The 26696-nt window shown below is 43.2% G+C and overlaps 1 protein-coding gene across 3 annotated transcripts in view; it reads left to right on the top strand.

Moving 5' to 3' along the window:
- The first annotated feature begins 616 nt into the window (after positions 1 to 616).
- Positions 617 to 26696, top strand: part of PIP4K2A (phosphatidylinositol-5-phosphate 4-kinase type 2 alpha) — a 206392-nt gene continuing 180312 nt past the window's right edge. The window contains exons 1-2 of one of the 3 annotated variants that reach the window (XM_084620275.1): positions 839 to 947; positions 16037 to 16110. Coding sequence is in view for 1 of the 3 variants with exons in the window: in XM_084620274.1 (XP_084476400.1) it covers positions 807 to 947 (141 nt within the window). In the remaining 2 variants the exon portion in view is untranslated. Of the gene's footprint in view, positions 948 to 1331; positions 1352 to 16036; positions 16111 to 26696 lie in introns of those variants that run through there. The other 2 variants (XM_084620274.1, XM_084620276.1) reach the window with 2 other exon arrangements.

Here is a 26696-nt window from a genome sequence, read left to right as displayed (position 1 = left end):
GATAAGGATCTTCAAACTAGGCACGAGAGAGATGATGGATCTTCCCGGTGAAGCGCCATGGGGCTGCCAGTCACGGCAGCGCACCGTGACCGAAAGCCTGGGGCTGGGGGACTGCACGCCCCGGTGCCTCAGGGCAGCAGCGGGGTACCGCTGTACCGCTCGCCCAGGGCTGATGCCCGCTCCAGAGGCCAGCGGGCCCCTCCTACGCAGGCGGGTGGAGGCAAAGGGGAGCGCGGTGCGGTGACGGGCTCGCCGAGCTCAGGCAGGTGGCGGGACGAGTCTTCGCTAGGCTGGGGGACGGGCTGGCTCCCCACACGCCCCCCGTGACATGGAGACAGCGGGCCCCTCTCCGCCCAGGGAAGGCAGCTGGCTTTCCCCAGCCCGTCCCCTCCCCCTTTTATTAAACGGGGTTTTCCCTCCGCCCCCCACGTACCCCAATGTTACCGCCTCCGCCCCGCTCCGCTCCGGGAGCGGACCCGGAGGGCACAGTGAAGGCAGAGAGGCTTCGTTGCTGCCAGTGCGCATGCTCGGCTCTCTTGGGCATGCGTATTGGTAAGGAGGGAGCCGAATCTCACGCTGCCCCCTGAGCCGTTCCCGCCCAGGGGCGGGGTCGCCGGACGCGGAGCGCGGCAGGCGGAGGAAGCCCTGGGGAGGAGGCGGGGCCCTTGCAGCGAGCGGCGCAGGCGGCCAGGCCAGGATGTGCCTGGCATCCCGCGGCAGGCAGCCCGCCACCCCCGTGCAGCGCCAGCCGCCTCTCCTCCGCCCGGGCCCGGGGCGCTGAGCCGCCCCCTCCCCTCGGCTGCGCCATGGCGGCCCCCGGCAACATCGTGTCCGTTATGGCGAGTAAGACCAAGACCAAGAAGAAGCACTTCGTGGCGCAAAAAGTGAAGCTGTTCCGGGCCAGCGACCCGCTGCTCAGCGTCCTCATGTGGGGGGTCAACCACTCGGTAAGTGCGGGGCTCCCCGGCCTCCCTCCCTGCGCCGGGCTCCCCCAGCGCCCGCCCCCTCCGCAGCCCCCCGACCGCCCAGGCAGCCGGGGACCGGGGCATCCATCCCCCTCCTGCGTGGGGGGCAGCGCCTCTTCCCGCGTGTGGGGGGCGCCTCTCGGGGGTGACAGCGGGTGCGCGGCGCCCCGGGCCGGGCTGGCGGGGGGCTCCGGGCGTCTTGGCGCTGCCGGGGCCGTTCTTGTGGCCGGGCTGCGCCGCTCGCCCTGGGGCTGCTGGCTCGCAGCGGTTGCCGTGACCGGCCGTGGCGCAGGGCAGCGCGGTGGCGGGGATCGGCTCGTGCTCTGCCGCCAGCCCGCTTGGCTTCGCCGCCGCTGCTGGGGACGGACGCGGCTGGCGGATTCGCGGTGAGTGTCCAGCAGCAGCAGCAGCAGCAGAGAAGCGGTTGCTGTAAAGGGGAGGGGGCGAGGGAGGCTCGCTAGCCGCAGCTAGTGCAGCCTGCCTCCCTCCCCCGCCTCGAAAGCACGGGTGTTTTAGTTGTCTGAGCCAGAGAGCGAGCTGGGGAAGTCGGAGAAGCGCCGCCGGCTTGCAGTGCTGCAGTCCCCTGTCTCTGAATCAGCGATAGCGGTCGTGGAGCGGAACCCGTGCGATGGTAATCTGATTATGAGGAGGAGGAGGAAAGCTGAGACATGACCACTGGGTCTGGGCAGAGCCATAAAAGTTTGCATATCTACATGCATATTGTCCCTGATCTGCCGTACTGCTGCAGCAGCTGGGTGGGAGAAAACTGTTTCGCTTCTCGTGGCTTTGAGGTCTTCAGTAGCTAGGGGGGTGTGTGTGTTATGTACATGTCTCACCTTCCCACCCCTCCCCCTTTGTGTAACTGTGACGATTGTTAAAACGTGAGACTACTGAGGTCTAATGTCTGCATTAAACCTTTCTCCAGATAAGGAAAGGTGACTGCATAGCTGATCTTGAGTGCCTGGGGTAGTCTGTGTCCTGTTGATCAGTGATGCAATTTATTAAGCAGTGGGCAAAATACATAACAGAGGAGTCCATTAAGTCACAATATTTCTCATTATGATTTGGGCTGTTCTACCTTCCCAACAAGATCTGTTCTTAAGAAGCGGGCATATTGGATGTATTATGGTAATAAAAGCAATTATAAGCTTTTAACTTCTTGAGTTCTGGTACCTCAAAAACAGTTTAAGCAAATGTTTCTGTTTTTTGCTGGGGTTGAGAAAGTTTTTTGTGTGTGCTCTTGAGATGGTAAAACTGCCAAATGGCAACACTTGCCAAGTGTCATATCACTGTGCAGTTGATACGCTGTTATAACTACATGCTCTCAAGGAATTTAATGTAGCCAGATACATAAAAACTAATGGTGGCTTGAGGGTTTAAATTGGGAGCCTAATAATGAGGGTGTCACATGCATGGGGCATTATGTGACTCAAGACACAGCTTTGCATCTTTAAATAGCTAATGCAGAAGGCTAATGATGTAGAGTCTAAAGATCACCTAAATCCAGACATTGGGGAGTAAAGTCAAAAGCTTTTTGGACTCTTATGTTAGTTTTTTATTGGTAGTGTTAGCTCTGTACTGTCACACATGATATTTTCTATTCATGGAGGCACACACAATTGATACTTTGGAATTCTTGCAACTAGTTAATAGGAGATCTAGCTTGAGATCACTGAATAAAAGCAGACATTTCAGTACAACAATAAAGGTGGTCTTACTACCAAAAATCAGACTCTCCTTGCCATGCCACCCAACCCCTCTGGTCCTGCTTTTTTTGTAAAGTTCAACAAAAGGATTTTTAAAGAAAATTATGAAAAGGTCAATAACCTCATCCCAAACCTGTAGTCCTCAGTCAATAATCTAATCATTCGATCATACACCATTTAACAGACTTGACAAACTTGATGATTTTTTTAAAGAAAATCTGTAGGTTCAGATTTCTTTACAATGGTGGGCAAGCTTCATTATCTCCATGGAGACAGATAAAGTAACTAACTCACAGAGGCTATGTGACTTGCTTAAGATAACAGAAGAAATTGGTGGCAGATCTCAAAATAGATTGCAGATCTCCCAAGGGACAATTGTATTTGGTGGCATCTTGTATACTGGACAGGTAAGGGAGGAGAAAGTATATATTACCTTTTGTCACTATTACTAGTCCTATTACTATTACTAGCAGAAAAGACCAAAATGTGTCTCCCACCCTAATGGTAAAGTAAGTAGCAAACAAGACAACTTCATGTATGACACTTATCAAATGCTGTTATAGAGCAGTTTGAATTATGTTTCCTTCAAGCTTAAAGCTTCTGCATATCGGTTAAGGAAATATAGCAAAATCTAAGTGCAAATAACTTATGGGTTAGTAAATCTTGCTCATTTCCTGTCTTTCTCCCTCTTTCTTCATTTCTTTCATATCTCTAAAATTCATTCTGTCCCACATATCTTTCTCATTCTGTTCATTGCCCTCTTTTCCTTCTGGGGGGAAAAACAGCCTCTCCTTCTTGCTGTTTCTCATTCACCACCTGTGTCATTTTTCTTCCTAAGGTGCAACATTGGGGAAAGAAGGTTGAATCCTTTCTCCCCTGTTGCAGTCCTGTCAGGTTCTTCACATTCTTTCTCTTCCCTACTGCTCCACACCCACAAATAACTTGAACATTAAGGTATATAGTAGGATGAATTCTGCAACTGTGTGGGAATGAACAGTTCACTTCCTAGCTGTGTCCTTTGTTTCACATGCTCTGAAGAGACGGGAGAGCAGAGGTGCTGTCAGTTGGCTAGATACAAGAGTGAGGTGGCATGTAGGGAGCTGTGCCTCTAGTGATGAGAAACAAATTTCTGTGACGCTATAGAACATGTAAGACAAATCTGGTATGTATGATGCAAGACTTTAGAGCAAAATATGGAACTATTGTATGAAATGCAGAAAAGATGAGAAGCTTCCTTCCATTGTGAAAACTATTTTTTTGTGTATGAGGCATTCTGGACAAGAGGATACAGAGTAACACATTGTTCCCTACACTTTGAGTTGAAAATAACAAACTAAAAACTTGGCTAGGGCTCAAGTGAAATATCAGTGTTTTAGCAGTAAACTTACTTAAAATAGTCAGTTTCATGTGAGAAGTGTTTGATTCTTTGTTGGCAGGAAGTGGTTCTGAGCATGAATGCGTGATATACAAATCTTCCCATGGTCAAAAAAGGATAAACTTATAAAGATTAGAGTGAATAAAATGAATTTATATCCACACTAGCCTGTTGCATTTTATGTCAATGGAGGAGGAAGAATTTTTAAATGACTTCTCATCTTGGACAATATTGAAGCAAAAGGACATCTGAAGAGGGGAACTTTGAGGTTTATCCTGCAACAGAAAAGTAACAAAGTAGCTTTCAGCAATTGTGTTACAGTGCCAAGATTATGACAATTTGGCAGCTTATAAGAGATCTGGAAGAAATGGGGGGGATATCTGGATTCATCAAGGACAGAGGTTGGAGATACTTCAGAGTCAGTAAAAGAATAAACTGGAAGCCACGAAAGACTTGGACTATTAAATGAGTGTGGCTATAAAAATAAAAGAATGTGAAGTCCATAATGATAGTAATGAGACTAATTAACCAGACACAGAATAGATTACATTCATTAGAGGAAATAAGACTGACAGTAAGTGTTGGCAGTCTTAGATCTGCTTTCTAATACTAAGTATGTACATCAACCAATAAAGAAAGGAATAATGCCAGATTTTGAGATTTTGTAATACAGAAAGTATAATAGAAGACAAAAAGAAAGGAGAGAATATGTGAAGCAGTCACTGTATCCTGTATTTGAAATCTAAATGAGACAAGAAAACACTGAAAGGGGAAGGAAATTGACAATTTGGAGTATATTGAATGAAATCAGATTCAGTGAGGGTAGTGAACTGGGGAGGGGTGTTATAAGAAAAGCTCTGAAATACTACTTGTGCATAGGCGGCAAAGAGTCCTGTGGCACCTTACAGACTAACAGACGTATTGGAGCATAAGCTTTCGTGGGTGAATACCCACTTCGTCAGATGCATGTCCGATGAAGTGGGTATTCATCCATGAAAGCTTATGCTCCAATATGTCTGTTAGTCTATAAAGTGCCACAGAGCTCTTAGTCTGGATCTGGAAAAGCGGCAAACACGGCTACCCCTCTGATACTTGTGCATAGTGATGAGTTCTAATTATTAACAAGGTTCAAAGTGCCTTACTAAGGTATTGTTGTGAATTCCCATTCCCTTGGGGAGAAGGGGTGAAATCAAGCAGGATTTCTCCCCCCCCCCCCCCCCGGATCTGTGCTTGCTTTTTTTTTTTTGGTCTTCTGTCATTTTGAACTGGTAAAACCACAATATGTTCTGAAAATCTCTTGATGCTAGAAACATCAAGGTTTAATCTGAATCTGTAAATGAAAATTGATCTAAAGTAAAAAAAGGAAATTGAGAGCACTCAGGTTCTGGTGCCTATTGGAAAACAAAGTTCTAGAGCTGTCTAGAAGCCTAGAGGGAAAGAATACGTAGTTGGTGGTGACTGGAGAGATAAGCAGGGCTGCTTGATGGAGATATGAATTGTTAAGGAGGGGGAACTTCTGGAAAGTAGGCAAATATCACGTGATTTTTTTAAATTATTTTTTAAAGCTAGCTAGCAAATCTGTTTTAGTCTTTATAGGTGAATTCACTAGGTGGTTCTTCCATTCTAATCACAGTAAATATAAAAGTTGCTACTCAATAGTGCAAATGCATGACTAGAGACTGATTTGACTCAACATGCCTGTACTTGAAGGATGTGATGGGAAACTAGCAGTTGACTGTATTACAAGTATTGTAACTGAAGTAATGTAAACAATTTTTCTAAAGTTAATGTAAACATTTCCCAGAATACTCAAGTAGCAAGAAAGACAGAGCACTTGTGCTCATTTTAAAATGCCAAAACTAATTTATTTGGAGTATTGCAGATTAAATATGCTATTGAATGAAACTTGGCCTATTGAAGTAGAAGAGTAGAACATGGAGTTTGATTCTCCAGGTGAGAGATTTTTCATGTTGCAATCATAGTAACCTCAAAGATAACTTAAGTCCTTGTTTCATGTATTCAAGCAGTTCTCCACATGTGCATAATTTAGGAGTAACCTTATCTATTGGAGTTGGACACTTGAAAATGGCAAAGATGACTTTGGTTATGCTATTAAAACAAATAGGGCTCTATCCTTGAAATGGGAGAGAAGGGTGGAGGGCCAAGGTGATCATATGCCACCTTTATATCTTTCCCCCAGAGCTGCAAGGGGTTGGTTTGGTACCAGGATGAAGTTAGAATGACCCTGTGTCTACTGTTGTTTATGCTGGTATCCCCTAGAACAGGGGTTCTCAAACTTCATTGCCCTGGCAACAAAAATTATTACATGACCTCAGGAGGGGGGGACCGAAACCCGAGCCCACTCCAGGTGTGGGGGACCGAAGCCAAAGCTCAAGAGCTACAGCCCCAGGCCACAGCAAGTCTAAGATAGCTGTGGCAACCCCATTAAATCAGTTGTGACCCACTTTGGGGTCCCAAGCCACAATTTGAGAACCACTGTACTAGGTGGTTGTTTTTGCCAGTTGGGATTTGGTGATCCCTGATAGCACTCCCAGGTACTTTTCAGCTGACTGCCCTACTTCAGTCTGCTGTCTTGATTGCATGTTTAAGAACTTGGATGGAGCAATATGCAGTTTTCTTTTCAGACAGAAAATCCTGAGCTACATTAGAACTCCTTTGCCCCACTTGGCATATAGGCAATGTGCAACGGTGGTGTTACTTAATTGTAAGCTCCTTGTTTTGGTTTAATGTATACCTTATTTTGAGTAAATAGGTTTATAAGGTGAATTGCAGTTTGTTTCATAAAATCTTTTCCCTTCCCCCTTTGGTTTCTAGACGTTAGGAAAATAACATAGAAACGAGATTTAGATCTCTACAATATCAGGAAGGATGATAGGAAGATTGAGAAAATGCTAAAACTCAATTGCAGTCTTTATTCAAACACTTTGTTAGATGGGGTTTTAAAGGACTCATCTACACTCAGTAGTAGCAGCAGTTGCCACTCAATTCCAAACAAGCTATAGGAGTGACTGTGAGATGAGCAGTACAGCTGCTATCATGGTTCACTATGCTTCTGATCCCTTTGCTTCTTGAGCTGATTTTTTTGTATCCAGTTTTGAGTAGAGAGACCCTCTTCCCCTTTTCTTATACATTTTAAAGTAATAATTAAGACTGTTTAACACCTGATGGTTTAAATCCGCAGCTTTTTGTCTTGTAGCATCAGCTGTCTGCACCACAGATTACTCAAGAAATATCTGTTCAGGGGAGGGAGGGGCCAGGCATACCAACTGTACTAGCAACTGCGTAGCTATTATTCATAGCAGCGATGAATGCTGTTATTGCAGTTGTCAAAATAGTAGCTTTCTCCAGAGAAGGAAATGGCAAGACTAGAAGTTGAAGGAGTCGATGTGAATTCAAAATATATTAATGATAGACTTGAATAAAAATACTGTAGTATTTTTTTGAAAGAAGCAGACATTAGAAGACACTAGGAGAAGACTTTCCAAGGGGAGACAGGAGGAAATAAAACGTGGTTTATTACACCAGCAGGTGTAGGTAATAGAGCAACTAATAAAGCAATTAGAACTATTAAAAAAAAGTCAACTGGGCATCACGCCCAGATACACTAAATCCTAGAATGCTGAAGAAAATCGCAAAGGAAACAGGAAAGCCTTTACTGGAAACCTAGTTCACTATGCTGTAGGCGCCACAAGAGACTTGGAGAGTGTTTGGCTCTTATGTCCCAGGGGGACACCAGGAAAATACATACCTGGAAACTTGACTTCTGCTGTGTGAAAGGTATTTAAAACTCTTGAAGGAATACGGACAGGATTGATAATTCAGTAAAGGATAACCAACATAAGGTAATGAAAGGGGGACCACGTATACATGACTTTCTTGTTGCAAAAATGTTGTGCAGTTAATAATCTCCTCCAAAATCCAAATACATCTTTGATAACACACACAGATTAAGATGCACAGTAAGTGTGAAACAGGAAGAGTTAGCAAAGTCGGTCTTAAAGTAGATCACTGGGAAAGCTGTTTCAGTCTGTAATTTGAGTTTATGAACTAGGATGTTGCGAAGGCTGATCTTTTTCCACTTGACATCGGAAATAGAGAACAATTTTCTAAATTTAACAGGTTTATTAACCTTTGCAGGGAGAGGCAGGATTTAGCAGAGCAAACAAGTTAATAAGGAACATAAGAATTGTCTTACAGGTTCATGCTTGTGCTTCATCTAGTTTTGTAATCCACCCTCTGATAGAGGGAAATACCAGATGCTGTAGAGAGGGTAGAAGAAGGCCCAAAGTGGCAGGGTACAGAATTAACAGCCCAGAGGAAGAAACTACTTAAGGTCCATCAGTAAGAGGCTGTCTATACTCTGAGGCAGAAGGGTTTATATCCCTCCTATTCATTTGGGTGGCTCTTTATATCCTATATAATGTAACTGGCTTTTCTCACTGTCCATGTAAGTGTCTAATCCTGTTATCCTTTTGGCCTCAAATATCTTGTGGGACTGAGTCCCACAGGCTGCTTACGCATAGAGTTACTATATGCTTGCTGTTTTAATGTTAGATGAATCTATATTTTGTTTACCAGCAAGAGTTACTTGTAAGCTAGGGGTAGAATTGTCAGTAGAGATGTTTCCAGAGTGGTTAATGGGGAAGTTGTGGAAAGATTGTTATAAAGTAAAGCTATAAGTTATATATACACTATTGGTCCTGAGGGACTTACAGTCTAATTTCTATAAATGGGGTGGCTTTCTCCTGGCTTTTAAGGGTGGCCTATAGTCTCTAAGGGGGAAAAAGTAATGTGTGTGAATTTAGTGCCTTATATTAACTTTTTAATTCTTATCGCCGCCTGTTTTTGCTTTGTACTCTGGCTTCTTTCTAAACCAGTCATGTACTTTTAGATGCCCCCTCTAACAAAGCAACCATTAAATTTTCTCCTCCCTCACTTCACTGTAGTCCAGCAGAGGTTGCCCTGTAACTTACAGTAAATCTAGTTGATTTGGTACCTAGAAGTTTGTGTGGGCTTTGTTTAAATCTAGTTTTTTAAATGTATGCCATGCAGACTGTGACTCAGTAAATAATCTGAGAGCTGCCTCAAACTTGAGATGCTTATCTCCATACTATATGCCAGACTTCAAGGGGCAAAGTTAAGGTTGGATAGTTGTGTGGGCTGTGTGTGTTTCATAGAGTCGTAATGGATGAAGGATTATATGGCAGAGGAGAACTGAATAAATCTCTTATTTGTCCCTTGTGGATCTTCAGTGTTGGTTCTTAAAAGTACAGAATTCTTGTAAGGAATGTCTCTGGAGTTTTAGCTGGAGTCTCTTGAAACGTGTTTTCAACTTCAGTTCTCCCTAACAGTCTGAGAATCTTTCCCTAGGTTCCTTCACCCACCCCACCCCCCCTTAAAAAAATCAGTTTATCGAAGTGCTGCAGGTAGTGAGACTTGCTCTAACTGTCCTTTTGAAGTCTGCCAAAGCGGGGCTCCCCGTTGCAGACATTAGTTAGTCTTCATAACTAAGTTTCCTGCACTAGCCAATGTCCAACCCAGGTATAACTCTCTCATTCCAGCTCTCTCTTGTGGGCTTATTAATTTTGGATAATACTCCCATGTGCCACTCAATCCCTTGTTGGTCCTTGCCCCAGCATCATGACTCCTCCCTGACTTATGTCGTGCATTTCTTCCCCAGTCTCTTCTGCTGCCTATCATCCATGTCTTGTTCAGTCCAGCAGTAGCCCAGCCTGGAATCAGCTGCAGGCTGGTTTATATTTTAAAATGGTTGTTTGTAAACTTCTGTTATATATAACAGAGCTGCGTGCACAAGTGTGACTTGACCTGTGTGCACAAGTGTGACATGAAAAATGGAGTGGGAACAAGACAAAAATAAAACATGGCATGCTACTATAAGACTCAGATACCTCTGTCTGGATCACTTCTCTGGCATGGCCCCAACATACTGGAAATAAGAATTGAACTTTCTTTAGTTTGGTTCAGAAATGCTAAGTGGCTTGTTTCAGCAGAGGTAGTTAAGTTACAAAGACTCGGAAGCAGTGTAGGCATGCTTACAAAGTACTCGCTTATGCGCAGGCCCAGGTTTTGCTTATTGTCTGAGCCTGTGAGCTTCTGCTTCCTGTTGCCTTTCTGAGAGGGAGAAAGGACTCTAACTTCTCTCATGTGCCCTTCCTAGCTGCCTTGTTCATATTCCTGACCTAATGAATGCTGGGTAACACCTTTTGTGCCAACTATAGGGTGGAGGAAGGGTTATTCAATATTTGTATCTTCTCATTGTTCAGTGTGTGGCCCTAGGCCTTATTTATTGAACACTATTAAAACCGTGCTCTGAAGATGGAATTATTATTTTCTGCATTGGCTTTTCTGCAGTGTTCATTACAATAGCACCTGAGTCCATGTGGAGTGAAGGGGTGGTAATATCCTTATTTTACAGATGGGAAGCAGAGGCACTGAGATTATAGTCAAAAGAACCCACTAATTCTGGATGCCCCATTCAGACACCTAGGATCTGATTTTTTCAGCATACTTAGCATTATATATCACTTCATATATTCAAAGTACAGCTCCCAGTGACTTCAGTTGCAGGGGTAAGTGCTTGGCATCTCAGAGTAGATCCATCCTGTTCACTGTATGGGCAGAGGTCCTGTAGAAAAACTAAAGACTATATCATTCATATGCACTAGGGGGGCAAATTAAGATTGCAAAGGCACCTTAATTCTGGCATTTCTTAACTTTTCAGTTCTTGAATTTTCAAAATTAGTGTTCAGTTTTTTTTCAGGGTAATTTGCTAGACTTTTAAAAAAGCAAATGACAAAAGCAGAAATTCTATCAAGGTGGTATCATATTAGCACTTGCATGAGTCTTCAGCAGGGTTAGTCTTTAGATCCACCAAACAGACCTCAGCCACGTGATCTGACAGAGTAACTGAATGCAATAGTTTTCCCCTATCTGTGGACCAACACTAGAGAAAGATGAGATACGCTTTGCTGGGGTTTTCGTGATACTTATTGAAATCATAAGGCTTGGGATTCTTTTCTTCTTGGGGTTCCGTTTAAAGCTCTGGAGGGGAGTGTGCTCTAATGAGCAGACAGACTCTTCTTCCCACTCTTCCCAAGCTTGACCCCCTTCTGCCTTGTCCCTTCCCCCTAGACCTAGTTCCATTCTCTTTGCCCAGCCAGTTCCAGTTCCCCCTTTTCTGGCTCCTCATCCAGTCTGTCTTCACCCCCCTATGTTTCCTATCCTTGCTGACTACAGACCTGTTAGTGGATGCAACAAGCACAACAAAAACAAAGCCTAACTTTCTGCAGGCATTTCAGAGACTTCCCTCAAACTTCACAATTGCCCATAGCTTGATCTAAAATTAAGGCCATTCCTGGATTGCAAGTTGCAAAATATGTCAATCTCTAAAATGGAATCATGCTTCACCATTATGGTGAGCAGTGCTAATTAAGTTCATAAAGCTTTGGACCACCTCATGTCACCTTTTATAGTGATAAGAGCTGCTCGTGGACAATGGAACACCTTTTCCTGTGCATGTGAGGTGCCTAAAAGCAGAGAGTGGTCATGTATGTATAAGGAATCCATTCTAAATCTTACACCCATTTACAAGAGGACTTCCCTTTTCATTAAGTATCTTATGTTTTCTGCATACCACATAAAACATCTGTTTGGCACACAACCTAAAGATATTTAGCTCTTCATGAATCCTGAAGAGGATGTTAAAATCTACATCTCTTATATAACAATAATTGTAGCAGTTCTGGTATAGTTAATGTTCAGGATAGGTTTCTGGGTAAAGCTTGGCTCTTCTAAGTGCTCTAAAAACCACACAGTTACTCAGATTGCCTTGAAATGGGTGTGCACTTCTTACAGAAGTCTTAATTCATACTTTTGAGCCACTTGACATATAGCCAACAAGGGGTATGGTTACTGGAGGCTTTGCATACATGTCAGCTAAATCAAAGATATAAATGAGCAAACCCTAGGTCTCTTGCAGGGAGAAATATCACAGATCCTTATGATATATCTTGGAAAACTTGAGCTCTGGAAACTTTGATGACCCTCATACTGGCACACCTGGCAGAGCTATTTATTTTACTGACCTGCTTCAGATTATTGTGACTAGAAACTGCTCAATGACTAGGGCCCTACAAAATTCATGGCCAGGAAAAACACATCCCAGACTATGAAATCTGCTCTCCCCCTGTGAAATCTGGTCTTTTGTGTGCTTTTACCCTATACTATACAGATGGGATTGTTTAGTCTGCAGAAGAGAAGAATGAGGGGGGATTTGATAGCTGCTTTCAACTACCTGAAAGGGGGTTCCAAAGAGGATGGATCTAGAGTGTTCTCAGTGGTAGCAGATGACAGAACAAGGAGTAATGGTCTCAAGTTGCAGTGGGGGAGGTTTAGGTTGGATATTAGGAAAAACTTTTTCACTAGGAGGGTGGTGAAGCACTGGAATGGGTTACGTAGGGAGGTGGTGGAATCTCCTTCCTTAGAGGTTTTTAAGGTCAGGCTTAACAAAGCCCTGGCTGGGATGATTTAGTTGGGGATTGGTCCTGCTTTGAGCAGGGGATTGACTAGCTGACCTCCTGAGGTCCCTTTCAACCCTGATATTCTGTGATTTCATGGGGGAGACCAATGTTTCACAAATTGAGGGTTCTTACCCAAAAGGCAGTTGCAGGGGGTGGGTGGGTCGCAGGTTATTTTAGTGGGGTCATGGTATTGCTACTCTTACTTCTGTGCTGCCTTCAGAGCTGGGTGATTAGAGAGCAACAGCTGTTGGCCAGGTGCCCAGCTCTGAAGGCAGCACCCCACCAGCAGCAGCACAGAAGTAAGCGTGGCAATACCATACCATGCCATCCTTCTGCGCTGCTGCTGGCGCGGCTCTGCCTTCGGAGATGGGCTCCCAGCCAGCAGACACCACAATCCAGCTGCCCAGCTCTGAAGGCAACACCGCTGCCAGCAGCAATGCAGAAGTAAGTGTAGCAGTACTGCAAGCCCCCTACAATAATCCTGTGACACCCCTCCCAACTCCTTTTTCAGTCAGGACCCCTACAATGACAACACCATGAAATTTCTGATTTAAATGGCTGAAATAATGAAATTTATTATTTTTAAAATCCTATGACCATGAAATTGACCAAAATGGACTGTAAATTTGATGGGGCCCTACCAATGAGTTTACAGCATCTCAATGATGAGCAAGGCATATAACACACTTGCCTTCTGCCTGGATCAGGTTAAATATTAATAGGATGCAGATACACAAATCATAGGGCAGAATCTTTGTATTTAAAAAATGCACACTCTGTCTCCTTGTTATGCTTCATAGAGAGCCACTGAATCTTTCACAGGTGAATTGCAAGAAGTATTAATATTAAGTGTTGTGTCTGAAATTTTGTCTCTACTGTCCACTTAGTGTGCTGAAATTTAGGTATATGTCTGCAGTTGATAGATATTCAATATCAATACAAAATATTTCAATTTCAAAGGCATTCAAAACTGATTCTAAGTTGCTGTGAAATGGCTCTAACGTATAACTAAATTTCACTATTCCATAGTTATAGGGTAGAATTGCATCCACAATGCTCCTGTGTATGTGTGGTGACAAAAAATAAAATAAAACAAAACAATCCTTTTGCAGGGAGCTTATTTCAGTATTAGAAGCAAAATTTTCATCTGCATATCGCTAACGAAAGAGTTTGAAAGGTGATAGACAAAGCCTCTTTGTCTTGCATTGGGACCCTCTATGTTCAGTTGTTTTGATTATTGTTCTCTTTAGTTGTGCTCACAATGCACATGAAGCTTAGCATATGGACTTAATTCACTTTTTCAGAAACAATGTTGCCATATTGTGTTAATGAGTGTTGCAGTACAGCCACAGCATAACTGTAACTGTTTATGTACAGTGTATCATTGGCATATAATTCACTTAATAGTTGTGTAATGGATATTTATACTGCAGGCCAAAATATTTATTAGCTGTTGGACAATATTTCTATTCTGAGGCTGAAATGTGTAAACTTTCTTCAGTAAGATATGCCTTGAATTATAACTGTAAAGGACTCTGCCCCCTAGGGTTACTCTCCATGACAGACTTTTTTCACAAAAGCCTTTACCAAACTACCCTATCCCAACACAGCCAAATACTACATCAACCATCTACAACTAGTAATGGTCTGAGAGTGAGGAGTGAATAATTTGATAAAGTGTTGTGTCTGAAAGGGGAACAGATTTAAACTTGTTGTGCTTAGTCTGGTGTACAGTGGCTGTAGTAGTGGTAAGGTATGTGCTTGTGGTTGGAGGAGTAGAGGGCAAGTACTCCTTGGCACCTTAACTTTTCACTTCCTTACTTGGGTTTGTCAGGTGTGTTGTGTAGCAGCCCTAATGGTTTTACAACACTTGTGTATTAACTGGTTTTTAATGTTTATGCACATGCCTAGAGCCTCTATACAGGGAAATATATTGCACAAAACATCCTTCAGTTATGATAGGTGGACTCTGGGCTGAAAGTTCAGCTGACGCTAGTAAAACTATATAGGTAGCATTTCTACTAAGGCATAATATTTAAATCACTGCTTTTATGAGCAAGGGCTAAAATACAAAACCCACTTCTTTGACCTAGCATCCTACAAAAGTATCAATGAAGATCTCTATGTATAATACCATGGAAATGTCTCTTATTGAGTCTAGATATCCTTTGTATTTAATATCTTGAATGATAAGACCTGTAAAGTCTAGTATTCAAAAGTTAAGAAATGCCAGAAGCAACGTTGTCCATGAAACCTTAACTTGTCCCCCTTTTTGCAAATGCATTGGCAGTCTTAGCCACTTAAAAAGTCTGTGGCAGAGCCAGGAATAGAACACGGCTCCCTTGGGTCCTAGTCTCTTGTGACTGGAGCCCTGCAAATCTGTGGATATCTGCTTTATATCTGCAGGCCATGTTTGCTGCTCACGGAATGGATGCGGATACAAATTTTGTATCTGCTCAGGGCTCTACTTCTGGCACTGGAATATCCTTTCTGTTCTTGTTACTCTCTGCCTCATTCACTGTCCAGATGCACTGAGTGAAGTTGGGGTCCTGTAAAACAAATTGTGTGTGGTCATGTAATTAAAGACTGCCTCAGAAGTCACTTGCATAAGGGGGCTGAATTAGCGTTGCACAAGCAACATTCGTTCTGGTATTTCCTAACTTTTGAGTGCTTGTTTTTCAAACTTTACGTACAAAAAATACAGAAGAAAGTTATTTCCTAGTTCCCCTTTAAAAAGGAAAACTGAGAAAACGGATTACGTCGTGTGAAACAATATAGATCCATTGCATGGGTCATCAATAAGATTAGAAACCAGAACTTCTAGATGTATGCCACAAACCTCTACTTCTTGAATGGAGTAAATGGTCACAGTAGTAGGCTGTTATCCTATACATAGACCAACCAGTAGAGGGGAGTGTAATGTTTTGCCTACTTATTAGGCAGCAGAGGAATGTTAGGAATTGGGAATTAGTTTCTATCTATTCCTCTGAATGAGAATGCGATAAGGGTTAGACAGCACACCCAACCACACCTCCTTATCAGAAGAACCTTCTGAACTGTTTTTTCTGCAAACACTTCGTACCCTCAGCTGAATTTATTTTTTTCTTTTAGAGCACAAGCATGGGAAAACTTCAGTACAAATAGTTAAAATTTGGTAAAGTTTTATAAGAAACTTAGAAAAATTGCCTACAGTAGAAAGTGTTGGGCAATATTAACTACAGATGTTGCTACCAACAATGTTTATACCTTGGATATGTGTCTATTTATACACCACCATGGGACTGAAGAAAGATAATATCTAATTCTGAGCTTCTGGTATAGGGGTTCATGTTGAAACGTATGTTTTTAAATATAGAACATGGCTACAGCACTTTTTATGGGCAACAAGCACAAACAATACGAGGTGCTCTATTTCTGTTTTTTCTACAGCTCCATTGGGGCAGCACACCTAAGGTGAGGGAGCAAGGAGTTCATCTGTCTGCAAGTTTCCAAGGTCGTTTAAGGTATATAGTGACAGGTTCAATGGGGGAGTAATCTCTGATATTGTTTTAAATGAATTAGACTTCGTATTTTTGTGGGATTGTCTCAGTACTAGATGACATGCTGCCATAGTATACCAGCTTTATGGAGGGCTTTTCAGGTATGTTTTTGAAGTGTCTTGATCTGTGAAATCCTAAAAGGTACCACATGGCTTGCTGCATTCACTGAGCACTGCACTTGGGAGCAAAGTCTTTGTTCTTCAAGTAGCGCCCTGTGGGTGTTCCACTTCAGTTGTGCTTTTGCCCTGTGTCTTTGACTGGAGATTTTTTTTTGCAGCAGTGCCCGTTCAGCCCATGCATGCAGCCCACACTTCTTCATGCCCTTTGCCTAGGATATCTGAGGCTGCACAGGCAAACTGCCCTCAGTTTCTTCTCAGCTGCCTTTGGCCCAAGATGGAGTTTGCTGTGTGCCTGTTCTCTAATATTTAGCTTTTTCTCTACCTTATAGTACTGTAATTGTTCAAACAATTTTCCTTTTGGTTTTCCTTTTCTTAAAAAAACACCTTTTTGTTCATAGCGATATTTATGTAGTTAGGAGATTTCCCCTTCTAGGCTTAAATTTTTATTTGTTTTTGTTCGGGAATGCCAGGGCTCTCAGGATTCAAGAGGTGCCTCTCTGTCAGGAGATTATTCCAATAGGTGATGGACACTCCAAGCACTTCTGCTCTCTTGGTAATATGCATATCCCCTGTAAGTGCAAGATCTGCACTTTCAAGTGACCGATATGTCAATGTGGACAGGACTCTAGGGACTGTTAGAGAGGTAGGCAGTACTGCAGCACCAAGTACATCTACAGAAGTGGTTCTCAACCAGGGGTATGCGTATGTCTTCCAGGGGGTGCTTCAACTCGTCTAGATATTTGCCTACTTTTATAACAGGCTACATAAAAAACACTAGCAAAGTCAGCACTAGCAAAATTTCATATAGACAGTGACCTGTTTATACTGCTCTATGTACTATACACTAAATGTAAGTACAATATTTATATTCCAATTGATGTATTTTATAATTATATGGTAAAAATGAGACAGTAAGCAAATTTTTCAATAATAGTGTGCTGTGATGCTTTTGTATTTTTATGTCTGATTTTGTAAGCAAGTAGTTTCTTAGTGCCGTGAAATCAGACTCCTGAAAAGGGTAAGGTAGTCTGGAAAAGTTGAGAGCTACTGATCTACGGTACCAAAGTCCTCATCTACATTTGCCTCTAAGCAGAAGGAGGTAAGGAGTAAATCTCCAAGAAGCTCTCGGTCAGTTTCACAAGAAGGCTATGGAACCTCAGGTCCCAAGGAGACCAGGTTCCCAGGCTCTGAGTGAGGCTGGTACCACAGAGGTGAAGAGGAGTCAGTTATCTAAGGCCACGTCTACACTACCCTCCGGATCGGCGGGTAGTGATCAATTTATCGCGTCTAGTGTAGACACGATAAATCGATCCCTGATCACTCTGCCGTTGATTCTGGAACTCCTCCATGGTGAGAGGCGGAAGCGGAGTCGATGCGGGAGTGGCAGCCATCGATCCTGTGCTGTGAGGACACGAAGTAAGTGATTCTAAGTCAATCTAAGATATGGCGACTTCAGCTACGCTAGTCTCATAGCTGAAGTTGCGTATCTTAGATTGATCCCCCCCCAGTGTAGACCAGGCCTAAGACACATTCGGTACCGAGTTTGGATACCTGTATGCAGAGTGGCAGAGACAGGGTTGAACAGACCAATCCCATTGCTGAATAACACTTGGTACTGATAACAAGAATAACAATGGTACCAAAGACTGCTCACCTACCTACAGTACTGAGGGAATCCCATACCAAGTACTCGGTACCAACTGCATCGGTACCAAAGCTATCCTCCACATGTTCCCACTCAGCCCAATCTTTGATACTATCGGTATTTCAAGATACCCTAAGGATCTGATATCATCTTCTGAGCTGGAGTATTCTCTGTTAACTAGGGCTGAGGGTTTCTCAGTGTCAAGACGGTCTCGGACACTGATCCTTCTGTCACCTAGAGCACTACACTTGCCCTCATCTAATCTGTAAGCCGAACAGCTATCTTCCCTCTTTAGACAATGCAGAAGAGGACTCATTAGACTCTCAAATTTCAGTGTGGGGTTCCCCTACCTATCCTAGTTTTGATGGCTTGGTCTAGAGCAGAGGTTCCCAAACTTTTCTTATTGCATACAGTCTTCCAGATCTACCAGCTTCCTGTGTACCCTGACCTTTCTCATCACTGATACTTTGTGTTTTCTTCTTAATGGTACCTGTCTTTAGCCATCAGTCCATATTTCACTGTTCTGTACAGATATAGTTATAGTGCGACGTATACAACCAAACAGCCCCCTCCTCCCCGCAAGTTCTGAGCTCAGTTAGACTGGACATTTCCTAAGCAACTGAACCCACACTGTACGGTGATTGGAGGTGAGGGCTCTGTACGTCCTTGTCACTGTGTATCTGTCTCTCATTGGTACATCTTGAAGTAAATTAACTACTGTATTTTATATAACAAATGTCCACCTAGTTTTAAAGCTTCATCTGAGTAGCGTATTATGAAAATATAATTAATAAAATCCACCATTACACAATTTCTCCCTCATAGTCCTCAGGGATGTCTTGTGTCCCCCCAGGGGTATGCGTACCACAGTTTTTAGAAACCCCTGGTTGAGAGTCTCAACTATCCAACCAACAAGGTCTTATGGGTGCAACCTCATACCCTCCTCCCTCCTTTTGGATGCCACCTCTCCCATTTTCAGGATGTATGGGAGCATATAACATTGGACAAATAAGTTTTGGAAGCCATAACATCTGGTAACACTATCCATTTCAAATCTGTTCCTCCTGTATGTTCCCCCTCCTTGTCCCTCTTCAGGACCCTCTCACAATCAATTGCTAGAGCAAGAGGTGATCTCTCTTTTACGTTTAGGAGCAATAGAACCATTTCCTGTGCAGCATGGGAAAGGGATTCTATTCAGAGTATTTACTGATTCCCCAGAAGGCCAATTTTAGACCTCAGGTCTCTAAACAAATATGTAAAGCAACAGAAATTCAGAATGGTAAACCTTGCAGCAATGATTCCTTCATTAGAAGTTGGTTCACAACTCTTGACCTACAAGAAACGCTTTCATGTCACTATTCACCCTTCACACAAGAGATTTCTTCGTTTTCTAATAAACAAGCACTGCCAATACAGTGCGCTGCTCCCTTTCAGCCTATCTTCAGCACTGAGGGTATTTTCAAAGATTCTGGCAGTAGTTGCTGCTCACACACATTGGGTATAATTGTTTTCCCATTCATAGACAACTGGTTGATCAGGGACAGATTGAATCAGGAAGTGTTAATGTCAGTAAAGGTCATGTGTTCTCTTTTCACAGCCTGGGACTTCAAATGTACCTCAAAGTCCATTTTGACTCCAGTACAGCATCTAGATTTCATAGGAGCTTCCCTGGATGCTGTAACAGGCAAAGTGTACCATCCAGCAGATTTTTCTCACCAGAGAATCTCATCTCAAATATTCAGGGCAGTCCTCAAGTAACAATAGGAGATTGTCTTCAACTGCTAGGATACATCAGCTTGCATCTTTGTAGTGCAGCATGCCAGTTTGCACTTTCCAGGGTCTACAGGGATGGCTTTGAACGGTTTACAAACCAAGCGAACACAGTCTAGCAGGTTACTGTCTGTTCCCCAAGGAGTTCTATAATCTCCGGTTAAAGGACATGACCAAACTTTCACAAGTATTCCGTTTTTGCAGTTTCCCTCTCCTGTAGTCATAACATCAGATGTTCTACTTTTATATCTGAGACCTCCCAAGATACAGGGAAAATGCTCACTATAAGAGCAGCTTCTCCACATCAATCTTTTGGAATTGAGAACTGTCCAAAATCCTTATCTACGCTTTATACTGCTAACCAAATAGAAGACAGTAAAGATAGTGACAGACAATGTGGCATGTCAGTATTATATCAACTGTCAGGGAGGCACATATTGATCATTTCTCTGTGCCAAAGCAATAAAACTCTGGAGTTGGTACATAGCTAACCTCATAGTCGTCTCAGCTTCTTACCGCACACACATTTAGACCATCGTGGCAGATAACTTCAGAAGACCATTTTTTCCCCTAAATTACAAATGGGAACTGAACTCCAGAGTCCTTCACAATATATTCTTATCTTGGGGTTGGACCTGAAGGTTGATCTGTTTGTCTCACCAGCCAATGTAAAAATGCATTGGGTATTGCTACAGAGGGGGGTCTTGGTCCCTAATTCATAGGAGATGCATTCCTCGTCTCATGGATTAAAAGACTTCTCTGTGTATCTCACCAACATAGTTGCTGTTAAAGGTTCTCAACAAGATCGAGCCTGAGTCATGCTGACTGGATGAGATGTACCTACAATGGATTAGATCAACTTTCTAGGTAGAGACATGGACATTTTTGTTTTGTACCACTTGTATTCATAACCAAGTTAGTTTGTCCGAACATTAGATATTTTTGATATGAGCATTTTGTACTATGTATCATACAACAGTGTATATTGCTATTTTCTACTAGAGACCTTATTTGTCATAAATAAGTCAGTGAAATTACAATCAAATCATACTATGACATTTAAAATCTGCTGACAACTGCATGGACTTCAGGAGTAATCTAAGAAGTGAGGTAATGTTGCCTTTTGAAGTCTTTCCCTATTTAAAAATAAAAGTTGGTGACTAATGTAGCAACATGATTGCAACAAATTAGAAAAAGTGAAGGAATATTTATTGTAAACAACGGTTAAAATAAATATCACAGCTAGTTACATGCAAGACTTTTTCAGGTAAGGATGTAGAACTTGGATTTTGTGTCCTAAATGAAAATAACTTGAAAAATCTTTATTTAAAATTCTCTTAAATCAACCAGAATGTTTCATGTGTAAACTATATATAGCTATAGTGTTGGCAACAATGGCATCATTTATTTGTGTACTATATTATATTAAGGCTTGAGGTAGGGTTTAGTTTTCAGTGACCTGGTCTTGTCATTGCTTCAACCTTGCATTAAATCCCCTAATAAGTCACATCACTGTCAGTGCACTGTTGCTGAAAGGATGTGTATTGATGCTGTCATTTTGTTATATAAGCCTCCGTACTACATTGATAATTGTATTCTGTTCATGAAGAAATTCTCTTCTCTGGTTGTGATTCATTATTGCATTAACCTCTTTGGTCTTATTTTTATGACTGGTTTTGACATCACTAAATAAGTTCATGTGCCTAAGTAAGATGGACTGAATCCTCATTAAGGACAATTCATTTCAGTGTTGAAACTCCTGAGCTGGAGCCTACTTATGTATAGCAAAATTCTCTTTTTGAAAGTTCAAACAGAAACCTGACAGGATCTTTGTAGTTTTATTTGGGATGTGGGAGTGATAATACTTATGCACTATGCCTTTGAAGCTATTGACACATCTGTAGTAAGCTAACTCTTGTGATAAACAGGAAGTTTTTGGAAAAAAGCTTAACTTTTTTGCAGGTGGATCAAATGTTACCTGAACTCTGTGTGGTGTCCATTTATATTGCATGCAATCTCTGTATGATTAGGGCTTGTCTCTGTTGACTAAGATTCTGCCATAAGTTGTTTGTATTGTGTGTACTTAAAAATGCTAATATAGGGTTTTGACTTACTCCTGGGGGAATTCTGTGCCAATGCAGAATTTGTGCAGAATTAATGTTCTGTGCAGAATTTCCTTTTCCACTGCAAAAATGGGCTGCAGAGCTGCTGGCCGCCATTAGAGGCCCCTGGACCCAGCGGAGCTCAGCTCCCCAGCTCGCAAATAGAAGACACTGCTGGGGAGAGAGGGAGGGAGTTGGAGGGTTCCCAGCATGCCCTGAAGGAAGGAGGCTGCGTGCAGGAAACTCCGTACAAGCCTGGGACCCAGCATTAGGCTGTTTCTTCCTCTGGATCGCTGGACTCTGGGAAGGTAAGGCATGTGGGTGTCTGGGCTGGGAGGCGCTCACAGCTAGGCTTTGGGGTAGGGGATGCAAGGGTCTAGGCTGGGGGGGCCCTGCAGCTGGGCTCTGGGGGGTAGGAGATTCAGTTATCTGTCCCCTTGGCAGGGCTCTGGAGAGGAGGGGGCAGAGAAACAGGAACTGGGTTGTCATTGGGGTTTATTTAACTCTGCTCCTAAGGGGAATTTTTTGTTGTTTGTATAGTTACAGACATAGTTGCTGACAGATATTTTGAAATAAATTACCAAAATAATTGAAGCTGGTGTGATTATATAGTGTTATTTTTACATGTAAAATATACAGAACTTCGCAGAATTTTTAATTTTTTGGTGTAGAATGCCCCCAGGAGTAAAATTTTGTTGAAACTAACAAAACTGGAAATACAGATTGACTCCTAAAGCCTTTCTGGACAAACCATAGTAATTTGCTAAAACAAATTAAAAATCTGATTTTTTTTTCCATTACAAGATTGAAAATTGAGGTTGATACTCCATTTCCTTAAATGGACAAGTCATAACCTTAAGTTTATTGTAAGTGAAACTGGTAAAGCTGTTTGAGTTAAGGCTATTTAATGATTTTCTCTCTAAGATCCTGTTTTCGCTTGCTTATAGCTTTGCCAATCTTATAGGCTGTATAGGTTGAATTTTTCCATGCCGCAAGTGTCTGCCTCAGGATGAATTTTTTTGAGCAGTTCATCAGGGGGTGTGGGAGGGGGGAAGTATAGCTATTTAATTGAGAAACTCTAGCCCCTCTATGTCTTTTAACAGGGATGCTAAATTTGTTAAGTTTCAGAGTAGCAGCTGTGTTAGTCTGTATTCGCAAAAAGAAAAGGAGTACTTGTGGCACCTTAGAGACTAACCAATTTATTTGAGCATAAGCTTTCGTGAGCTACAGCTCAAGTCTCTAAGGTGCCACTAGTACACCTTTTCTTTTTGTAAATTTGTTAAGGGATTTGCCTTGGTATCATGTGTAAAATGTGCCTTTTGCTATGCACATGATCATTAAAGTTTGTCGGAGGCTGGCAGCTGAAGTCTCTGAAGAGTTTCAGAGTAACAGCCGTGTTAGTCTGTATTCGCAAAAAGAAAAGGAGGACTTGTGGCACCTTAGAGACTAACCAATTTATTTGAGCATGAGCTTTCCTGAGCTACAGCTCACTTCATCGGATGCCTCTGCACGCAGCATTCACCATCCTGACGCAGCGCCTGTATTCTGACTGTATTGTTCATGTGCCTTCCCCACAGAGCAACCGAGCATGTCCTATCCTGGAGATGAGCAGTACTTTCCCTGCAGTTGCTCCTCCCATAAGCTGAAGGCAGCTGCAGTGATGGGCACTGAAACTAAGAGTGGGGAGACAGTCTTCTTTGCTCTGTGTTCCCCACTGCTGCTGCCTGGGCATCATGGAGAAGGAAGCATTCTGACAGGAATGCTGGAGTGTGTGATGGTGATGAGACAGATGGGAACCAGGAACGAAATGAATGGGAGGGGCAGAAGGGTTTAACTTAGAGGTGGGCAAACTTCGGCCCGTGGGCCACATCTGGCCTGCAGGACCGTCCTGCCTGGCCCCTGAGCTCCTGGCCCTGGAGGCTAGCCCCCGGCCCCTCCTCTGCTGTTCCCCACTCCCCTGCAGCCTCAGCTCACTGTGACGCCAGCGTAATGCTCTGGGTGGCAGGGCTGTGAGCTCCTGGGGCAGCGCAGCTGCAGAGCCCAGCCTGACCCAGTGCTCTGTGCTTCGCGGCGTGGCTGCCTATCCTGGTGCTGCTGCGCTGCCAGCCACCGGTGTTCCAGGCAGCGTGGTAAAGGGGCGGGGTTTAATAGAGGGCAGGGGAGTTTGGGGGGTGGATAGAGGTCGGGGTGGTCAGAGGGTGGGGAACAGGGGGGTTGAATGGGGGCAGGGGTCCTGGGGGGACAGTCAAGAAGGAGAGGGGGGTTGAATGGGGTGGCGGGGGCAGTTAGGGGTGGGGAGGTCCGGGGGCAGTCAGGGAGACGGGGGGGTTGGATGGGGCAGCGGGGGCAGTCAACGGCGGGGGGGTCTGGCGGCAGTCAGGGGACAGGGTGAGGGAGTGGATGGGGCAGGAGTCCCCGGGGGGCCATCAGGGAACAGGTGGGTTGAATGGGGCAGGAGTCCTGGGGCGGGGGGGGGGGCTGTCAGGGGGCGAGAAGCTGAGGGGTCGGGGGGGGGGGTCCTGGGCCATGCCTGGCTGTTTGGGGAGGCACAGCCTACCCTAACTGGCCCTCCATACAATTTCAGAAACCCGATGTGGCCCTCAGGCCAAAAAGTTTGCCCGCCCCTGGTCTAACTGCTGAGAATACTCCTTTCCAGAACTTGGAATTGAACCCAGATTCCAAGTATCAAAATTCCTCTACTATTTAGTAAATAGCTGATGTCCACTGACAAAATATCTTCCCCTTTTAGGTGGCTGGTACCTAATACTTCTACCAGTTACTCTGCTCAAGTGATAAATTTGTTATGTGGTCTAAAGGTTCCAGCTCTGCCAATGACCCATATGAGGGGTAATATGGTTGCATGTGCTAGAATCTTTTTAGTTTTTTAACTAAATTTTTAGTTTTTAAAAAATGTGGGAAATTGCATACAATGTAACTACATTAAAAGAATATGAAGTTTGCAAAGTCAAGCACTCAGGTTAGGAAATGAGAAATTAAGATTGCCTATGCAGCCATAATTTGGCCCCAATCTTTACTAGGCCATATAATATATAGTTTTCTACTTCCTCCCTCTTTAAATATTGTTTGTCTCCACAGCCCCCACATGTGCACCCTTACCCAAAAGGAAGGATCTTACAAATGCAGAGCGGCATAATGGCAAGCATCTCCAGTGCTTTGTAAAATAATACGTTCAACATATAGACAAACAATATAACTAAATTGGTGATGGCTGGAACTGGATGGAAAGGAACAACCATTCTGCTACCTGGCACAAGTATTAATTTTGAAAGTAGACTTTAACTTCTTGATAGACCAGAACGTGCCCTTGTGGAGCTGTTATGATATGTCATGTAAATCCTTTTTGTTCATAGATCGTTGAGTTGGTAGACTGGAACAGCTCCAGTGTTGAATCAGCTGCTTGGAAGCAAACCTGTTACATTCACTTCTGAATTGAGAACAGTTACCAATAACATGCAAAAAATGCCTTTCTGGCAGTATGGTATACCCTTCATGAAACCCTGCTTGCAGTGTCCCATAAACATCAGAAATTCTTGTGGTCTCTGAGGTCATGTTGGACAGTGGCTCAGAGTGGTGCAGTTAGTTACTAAAATTCAAATAGATTGGTTCATGGAGTTACTTGAGCAGCATTCATTGCCAATAGCAATTTTTCTACAGTGGATTTACAAAGTGTGTTGTGTTCATATTTTACTTAAACTGCTGTGCTACTCTGATTGATTTTCCTTTAGTTTGTGGATAATTGATAGCCATCCTAAGAGTGGGGAGATAGTGGGGAGATTTCTGTTACTATAAGGCTCATCCTGTAAAATAGTTTTCTTGACTCAAGGGGTCCAAATCTCTATTGCCTTGCAGCTGCTATAGTGCTTTATACCTGTGCAAAGTGTGTGTTTAAAACCCACTTTACTTTTTCCACCTTGTCTAGTCTTTTTATACCTGTGTAGAAATTTGGACACAGTGCTCTTAGTTCTGTATGTGCCATATGGGTATAACCTTATACTGTACAGGCTTCTGATTGAGGGCAAACATTGATATCTAATGCGCTTTCTTGGAAGTTAGCATACTGATCCTAAATAGATTTCAGGCTCTTCTGAACTGGTGTCAAAACAAGTCTCTGGTTAGGTAGCAGGTGTCCTAGTTATGGCTTATTTGTATTACAGTAGTGCCTAGAGGATGCAACTGAGATCAGGGTCCCATAGACAAGACAAGACAGAGGGTAGATATGGAAACAGGCACAGAAGTGAAGTGACTTGCACAGGGTCACACAGCGGATCAGAAACAGTCCTAGGAATTAAGTTGGGTCTCCTGAGCCCTAGTCCACTACCCTATTTATCAGACCATGCACGTGTACTTATTTTCCTAAAAGGTGATGTGACACAGAGACCCCTTGGCAAAAGGTACCCTGGTCTGTACAAACAACTTTCATTCCAGGCCTGACAAACTCATTAAACCAAGCACGTGTCTTGCAGAGTATTTATCCATAAGGTATATACAGAAAGCTCGTAACTGATCAAGACTCATAATCTCACAGTGATTATGTATGGGTAATATTTAAGGAATAATGTAACTATTTTGAAAATATACTTTATGGTCTTGGAGTAAAAGTTAGTCGCTAGAGGATAAAGTCTTGATGTTCCATTCAAGCAGGAGGGAATGGACCCATTAGCTGGGAATGTAATGCAAGATTCGGTTGTCTAGCCTTGCTCCATTCCAAAAGTATTAATGGAAAACCATTAGACACAATTGCAAACAATTGAAACCACTTGGAGGTAGAAAAGGAACATTACAATAGACGGGGGATTGTCCTGCTTATAAGTAGGCATAAGACTCTTCGAGTATAACAGCAGAGTGGGGAGAGGCACTCTATATCTGCTCCCTGAGGAAACATCTTGTAAAGCA

Source organism: Lepidochelys olivacea (genome assembly GCF_965140295.1).
Source record: "Lepidochelys olivacea isolate rLepOli2 genome assembly, chromosome: 2".
NCBI lineage: Eukaryota > Metazoa > Chordata > Testudines > Cheloniidae > Lepidochelys > Lepidochelys olivacea.
The sequence above is the reverse complement of the archived record's forward strand: the minus strand, read 5'-3'. Positions and strand labels throughout refer to the sequence as shown.